At 38.4% G+C, this 7,110-nt stretch overlaps 1 protein-coding gene across 2 annotated transcripts; it reads left to right on the forward strand.

Annotated features, from left to right (window-relative positions):
- The first annotated feature begins 1,982 nt into the window (after nucleotides 1–1,982).
- LOC148863664 (small ribosomal subunit protein eS7) lies at nucleotides 1,983–4,992 on the forward strand. Of its 2 annotated transcripts, none has more exons than XM_088976927.1 (6): nucleotides 1,983–2,235; nucleotides 3,408–3,496; nucleotides 3,602–3,675; nucleotides 3,763–3,886; nucleotides 4,404–4,586; nucleotides 4,718–4,992. In XM_088976927.1, the coding sequence occupies exons 2-6, from the start codon at nucleotides 3,422–3,424 to the stop codon at nucleotides 4,835–4,837; spliced, it is 576 nt and encodes a 191-aa protein (XP_088833053.1). In that variant the 5' UTR covers nucleotides 1,983–2,235; nucleotides 3,408–3,421; the 3' UTR covers nucleotides 4,838–4,992. The 2 variants fall into 2 exon arrangements, with proteins under 2 accessions (XP_088833053.1, XP_088833054.1); XM_088976928.1 differs by having other exon boundaries at nucleotides 2,103–2,235; nucleotides 3,412–3,496.
- The last annotated feature ends 2,118 nt before the right edge of the window (nucleotides 4,993–7,110 follow it).

Raw genomic sequence — 7,110 nt, forward strand, 5'->3', positions numbered from 1 at the left:
CAACCCAAACCCAATCCACTAACACCCCTATTTCTAAATCACTTTTATATTAAACCATACCTACACCATAGCATTCTTTAAACTCATTCAATTGAAAAATTTTCGAACCCATGCCTGTGAACAATGAGAAAGCTGCCTTCCCTAGGTTGGGGTTTTAAGCTGCAATTAGACCTGTTCATGTGCTGGTTAACCCAATGGCCTAGCCTGGTTCGGCCCCTAGATGGGCTTGGACATGTATTTTAGCCCACAAGCTTGACCTCGGGCCTAAAAGCCCGGCTTGATTATTTTTCAGGCCGGGCTCGGGATTTGTCAAAAAACCCCAGCCTGACTTTTTATATAATATAAAATATACAATTATTTTTATAATTTCTAAACCCTAAGTCCCTAACCCAGCTAACCCTTTCCCTCTTTTCATTGACCCACTTCTCAATTCTCACTCTTAGAGTCTCCATCTATCTATAACTCAATGAACCAATCGGTGCCACCAACGAACTAGCAATCTCCGACAAGTTGATGTCGAGCATAAGCTAGCAATGGCAGGTAACAACCTTTTTTTTTTACTTTACCTTCTCCAACGAACTCGGGCACCAGTGCCACCAACGAACTAGCAATCTCCGGGCAAGTCAGTGTCGAGCATAAGCTAGCAGCGATAGGCTTCAGCAGTCTCGTTGTTTTTGTCATTCTTCGGCGGCAACAAACTAGGCTAGAAGTGGTGGCCGACGAGTGACCAGGTCTTCTCTCTCTCTTTATTAGGTTGGGCTTCAGGCTCGGACTTGGGCTTCGGGCTTTTTATGAGGGTCGGGCTTAGGCCTAAGTTGTAGGCCTATTGGTCGGGCCAAGCTCAAGCCTAAAAAATTTTTGTTAATGAAGAGTGAAAGCCCAGTCCATGAACACGCTGCAATATAACAACTGGGAGTCAGTTGTGCATCGAACAACAAAGTATACATGGCTTCCACTTGGGCATAGAATTCACATCTGTGCCCCACAAATGTGCATGTGGGGCGTTTGTGGGGTGCCCTCTGTGGGGGGCAGATGTTCCCAATACACGGTGAGATGTGCATGTGGGGCGTTTGTGGGGTGCCCTTTGTGTGGGGCAGATGTGATCCCCTGGGCACAATCTTAGCAATGAGTAATAACTTTACCATATATAGAACATTTTCAATAGCTCTACTACACGGCTACCCACAAGAACCCTACCCATGCCTCACAACATTGAGAACATCTCCTATATTTGCATGTTATCATTCATGGGGAGATATTCTCAATGTACAACTGTGGTGTCATGTGGGAAGGTGTGGGTAGGAGATCTGAATTCCTGGAAGAGGAAAAAAAAATAGGGTGTCAATTGAAAAAATGGTATTAAAATGACATATTTTCCCTTATAGCATAGCCTTATATGATTCAAATCGAATCACTCATGGGCCATGTTTGGTCCTCAAGAGAAGACTGTCAGGTAATTGATGCATGGTCCTGGTCCGCGATCTAGGCCATGTGGAATTTTTAAAAGGCGAGACTGGGCTGCATATAGAGGGTTGTGGGCTGGACATATTCCAATAGCTCTTCTACACGGCTACCCACAAGAACCCTACCCATGCCTCACAACATTGAGAACATCTCCTGTATTTGTATGTTATTATTCATGGGGAGATATTCTCAATGTACAATTATGGTGTCATGTGGGAAGGTGTGTGTAGGAGATCTGAATGAATTCCTCGAAGAGGAAAAAAAATAGGGTGTCAATGAAAAAAAATGATATTAAAATGATATATTTACCCTTATAGTATAGCCTTATATGATTCAAATCGAATCACTCATGGGCCATGTTTGGTCCTCAAGAGAAGACTGTCAGGTAATTGATTCATGGTCCTGGTCCGCGATCCAGGCCATGTGGAATTTTTAAAAGGCGAGACTGGGCTGCATATAGAGGGTTGTGGGCTGGATCTGGGTTATATGTCCAGCCCATAAGCACTTTCACCTTTAATGGGTCTAAATGTCTACTCACCTGGATACGATTATTTTCGGTCCGAAGAGGAACCCGACTAAATGTTACCGACGGCTCAGATTTGATATATCCAAACAACTTACTTAATCTGCACCGTCTAGAGTTTAGGGCAAGCACCGCTGTCGTCCTTCTCATACTTTTAAAACCCTTCGTTCTACAAAATAGAGGTTTCTCCGACGTGCGGGACTGAAGCGAGGACTTTCCTCTTGGTTAGTGATTCCCGCGGCAGTGAGGTATGATGGTAAATCAATGGCTTCTGTCTAGGGTTTACCAGTTGTTTAGAGCTTGTTCGTATAGATATCTCTAGGTTGTTAACTCGGATTTGATTTTTCTTTTCCTTTCTAATGGTAATCCTTCTCTCGAGAAGAGTCTGTTAGGGTTTTAAATTCTTGGACTGCAACTAGATTTCCCCCCATCTTTTTGTATCTGCTTTTGTTTTCTTAATTGATCAAAATCAAGACATTGCTTGGCTTGCAGATTTGGTGTTTTTGTTTGATGATCTGTTTTTGAGATCCACGTGGGAAGAGGGTTAATAGATTCTGGTGGACATTGTTTGGTTGTTAGCGTGTGGTTTACGATTTTAGATTGATAAAAGCTAGAATTTGAGTTGAACCATTTCTTTTGCATTGTATTCGAATCACTTTCTTCACTGCGAACTCATTATCATTCAATTCGTTAAGACTGGAGAATGGTTATTTGGCTATTTGCCAGAACTTATGTGGATATCTTAGGAATTAGGATGAGGTGATTATTTGTTTGGAGGAATGAAGTAGTACATGTAAAAAAGTAGAACGATGTTAGAAATGTTAGTTTAAACCCTTCGGATATGCCTTTAAGGCTTCAATAGTGAGCAAATATGATTTATTCTGGTTTACTTCCAGCTTGGTGACAGAAAAGTTTTATCCATTTAGGCTCAGTTTGAAAGGAGTACAAATGCAAATATGTAGAGTGCAAGATCTTATATTTTGTATTATTTTGTATGTATATGCACTGTACGTATTTATTTGCATTTGTACTCTTTCCAAACTGAGCCTAGAAACATAAAGTATAATGCAACTATTTGTCGACAACTGGGCATAAATGGAGGACACCTAGACTTTATAAGCAAGCTTTCCTTGAATATGAGATCTTTGTCGTGCCAATTCAATTATTTGCACATACAACCCTTCGATCGTGGCTTTATTTATGATTTGACAAATCATGACTAAATGTTTTGTTTATAGAGCTAGAAAAATCACTTGGTGGAACAAAGATGTGAAGAAGAAATGATGGAATTGTACAGAAACTATGTTCCTTGTCTGTATATGTTTGTTATGATGCTTCACATCCATAGATAGAGGATTTAGTTGAAAATGTATTTATGTTTTTGTTATTCTCTTATCTAATTTAACCTTTGTCATGGCAGCCAGCTCCGTCAAGATGTATACCGCAAGGAGGAAAATCCAGAAAGACAAAGAAGCAGAACCAACCGAGTTTGAGGAGTCAGTTGCACAGGTTAATATTATCACTGTTATTTCTGTTACTTTTAGATGTTCATTTATTTAACATTTAACACTATGCGGACACAACATTGGGATTCTGGTTATCTTGTGTATGCAGTCTCTGTTTGATTTGGAAAATACCAATCAGGAACTTAAAAGTGACTTGAAGGATATTTACATCAATTCTGCAGTGTAAGGGCAGTCTTATGGTTGATTACTATGAACTTTCACCTTTGGTCTGCCATGGATCTTGACCTTTTTCGTTTTCCAATCCTGCAGTCAAATTGATGTTTCTGGGAACAGGAAGGCTGTTGTTATCCATGTTCCTTACAGACTGAGGAAAGCTTTCCGCAAAATTCATGTCAGGCTTGTAAGGGAGCTGGAGAAGAAGTTCAGTGGAAAGGTAATTCAAAGGCTTTGTTTTGCCTCTCAAAAATGTGATGACCTTTCTGTAACATTGAAACTAATGGGAAATGACATCTTGGTGGTATCTGTATTCTTGCCGATCCTGCTAAACCATTTTAAAGAAGGTTCTAGTTCTCTTCATTTCCAGAGCTTCTATATTCTGGTGACTCTTCTCTTAGTTTAGAAAATTTGGTGTCTATTTATTTCTTATAAAAAAAGATGTCTATTTATGTTTGATGGCAAGAGGAGTGTGCATCTCTAAGTAACATTGTCTACAAATTTCCCTATTCTTGCATTCAATCGATCATTGCCATGTTTCTATTATGGTGACCCTTCTCACTCTTTATTCTAGCTGGTGTTTGAGTTGTGGTCTTGAGTAAGTTGCTTGGAGACTATGTGCTTTCTTCAAACAGTCTGTTGTAGCTTTTTTTTTTTTTTTTTTATTTCTTTTCAATGTTGAAGTTGAGATACTACCACCCATCCTTTATAAACTCAAAGGGCATAATTGTCTGTAGGATGTAATCCTCATTGCAACCAGAAGGATATTGCGGCCACCAAAGAAGGGCTCTGCGGTTCAACGGCCCCGTAGCCGCACACTCACTGCTGTGCATGATGCCATGCTGGAGGATATCGTATATCCTGCTGAGATTGTTGGGAAGCGCATTAGATACCGGATTGATGGATCCAAAATTATAAAGGTAAAGGACAGATCTTGCATCCAGACGGGAAAAGATTATTTCCCACCCGTGTTCTCATTTTTTTTCTCAACTTGTTTATTTTTTCTTGGGTCTTGTTCCAACTTGTTGTGGGCGTTTTATTTTTCTTGTAGATTTTCCTGGATCCAAAGGAGCGGAACAACACAGAATACAAGCTCGAGACTTTTGCAGCGGTTTACAGGAAGCTTTCAGGGAAAGATGTTGTATTTGAATACCCTATAACTGAGGCATAGAAATCCTGATGCGATGTAATGGAGATCAGTCTTTTTGTTATGTTGCTATTAAGTTTTTACCATAATTGGTACTATTTAAAATTTTGACTCTGATTTTATGGAACAAGTTCGTTGTTGGGTTTAGGTTGCAATTGACAAAGCTGTTTTTTCTCTTATTGGATGTGTGCAGAATTGCTCGAAAGAGCAATGTTTGTGAAATCTTTTTAATACCATGATTTTAGACTTGGAAGGACACGAGGCTAGGATGAGTGGAGGTTTAGTTTAGCCGTTTAGGGCCTCAAATGGATGTGGGTGGTCATGTATGTATTTTCTGATGGTTTACCTGTTTTGATCTGGAACTAGAAGGAAAATCTAACTACCATCTCTTCAACCTTCCATTAAAATTCAAGACATTTTGCACGGCAAATCATTTTTCTTTGACTCAGTTTGGAAGGAGTACAAATGCAAATATGTATAGTGCAAAACCTTGTTTCACTATTTTGTACTGTACAAATTTGCATTCCTACTCCTTCCAAGCTGAGCCTTAGCAATATTATCACTATGGCTACTTGTCTCATGAGAATTGAGAAGTGGCCTGGTTCCTTATTGACGACAGGAATTGTTAGGTATTATGCTCCATCTTTCTTTTTAAATTAGTCCATTTTTACCATGACTCTTCGGTCAGCCCTCCAAATGACAATTTCTTCTTGCGGACGTTGAGCGTTTATACAACATTGTTTGAATCTAGGTAGTAAAAATTAATTTGATATAATTCTATGAAAAAAAAAAAAAAGATATACCTGGGTTAAGGCAGAGATAAGTGAAGTATCTCAAATAATCTATACAGGTCTGAATTGATTTGGAAGAATCAGGAAAAACCAAAACCAACCAGTTGTTAATCGAAATAAAGTTATTGAACCAAAACCAACATAATCGATTCAGTCAAATTATAGTCCGATATGAGATCTCCGAGAAGATCCTATTTGATATCTATTATATATTTATAAAAAAATAAATATATATATATATATATATATATTTTTTTTATTTGTTTTATTTTATTTAAATTAGTATATTTTATTTTGCTTTTAATAATTTATTAATTTTTAAAGCAAATAAGTCAGTTCGAATCTAATCAGATCATTCAGATTTTTTGATCGAATAAAATCTAACATGAACAGTGTCGAATTGGATTCAAATATACCCTAATTCGAATCCAATCCGATCTATTTGCATCCCTAAATAGGATGGAACTGATCGACCAACAACTGCCATCTTTGCCTATATGCGGGTGAACTTAAGTGGGATTCGATCTCAAGTCTTCCGCTACAACCACTCATAAACATTTTTTTTTTTGTAAGAACCAGCCATAGACTATTGAGAGGGCTTATGCGCAGCATTTCTGGCTTTGAGAGACCGGCCCTACACGGAAAGTATAAATTTATGCTTAGTGAAAATTTGGAAATCCCAATTTGGCTGTCGTTGAGCTAATTGAGCGACTGTTATGAGTGGCTTATTTGGAACACCACCCATATGAGCAATTTAACATGTAAGACTTGTTCATTGGTGATTTGGTGTTACCTCTATCAAGTATCAACCTTGCTTAAGTTTGGGTTGCGTGAAAACTTATAATGTTGCCTTCAATTTTTGTAGTCTAAAATAGTTATTGAAGGGGATTCCCAACTTGTCATCAACTGTCTTGAAAAGCGGCTTATCCCTTCATAGTCTCATAGATACTCAAGAACATCATCGAGGAGTGTCATCATCTTTGTATGTTGATGGATCTGAATGTTTTTTTCCAGGCCTGATGGATCTGAATGTTGGGTACTGGCATGTCTTTCATGAAATAAATCAAGCAGCGGATAGGTTGACTCATCTCTCTATGTCTAATTGTGATTTATCTACTAGTGAACTTGGTTATATTTGTTTTGGTGATATTGGGACGTCCTACCCGTCTTATGTAGCCCCCTTTAAATGTTCAATCTATCAAAAAAAAAAGGAACTTAACATGTAACACAACAATATCCTATATTTTTTAAATTACATTTATTACCCCTATGTCAATGAAGATTAAACTTCGTGACTCGTGAGTAATTGGGTATTGCCCAAGAAAATCTAAATCAACCGTAGGTTGTTTTTGAATATTGGCAACCAGGCACAGAGCTGAAGAAGAGCCTATTAAGCTGCTGATAGCCTGATACAGCTCTAAAGATCAGACAACTATTCTGTGGATCCGGTGACTCCATGCTGAAGAATGCTATTCAGTGAAGAAGTTATTGATTTGTTTTTTACCA

The sequence above is a fragment of the Nelumbo lutea genome, chromosome 3 (genome assembly GCF_056320005.1).
Source record: "Nelumbo lutea isolate HS-2025 chromosome 3, American lotus-T2T, whole genome shotgun sequence".
Lineage (NCBI taxonomy): Eukaryota > Viridiplantae > Streptophyta > Magnoliopsida > Proteales > Nelumbonaceae > Nelumbo > Nelumbo lutea.

What these genes read in the sequence shown, in the direction of transcription:
- LOC148863664 (XM_088976927.1), top strand. Translation starts at nt 3,422, where the DNA reads ATGTATACCGCAAGGAGGAAAATCCAGAAAGACAAAGAAGCAGAACCA. An exon ending in TTGAGGAGTCAGTTGCACAG is followed by an intron (nt 3,497 to 3,601) that starts GTTAATATTATC and finishes TTGTGTATGCAG; the next exon opens with TCTCTGTTTGATTTGGAAAA. An exon ending in ATGGATCCAAAATTATAAAG is followed by an intron (nt 4,587 to 4,717) that starts GTAAAGGACAGA and finishes TTTTTCTTGTAG; the next exon opens with ATTTTCCTGGATCCAAAGGA.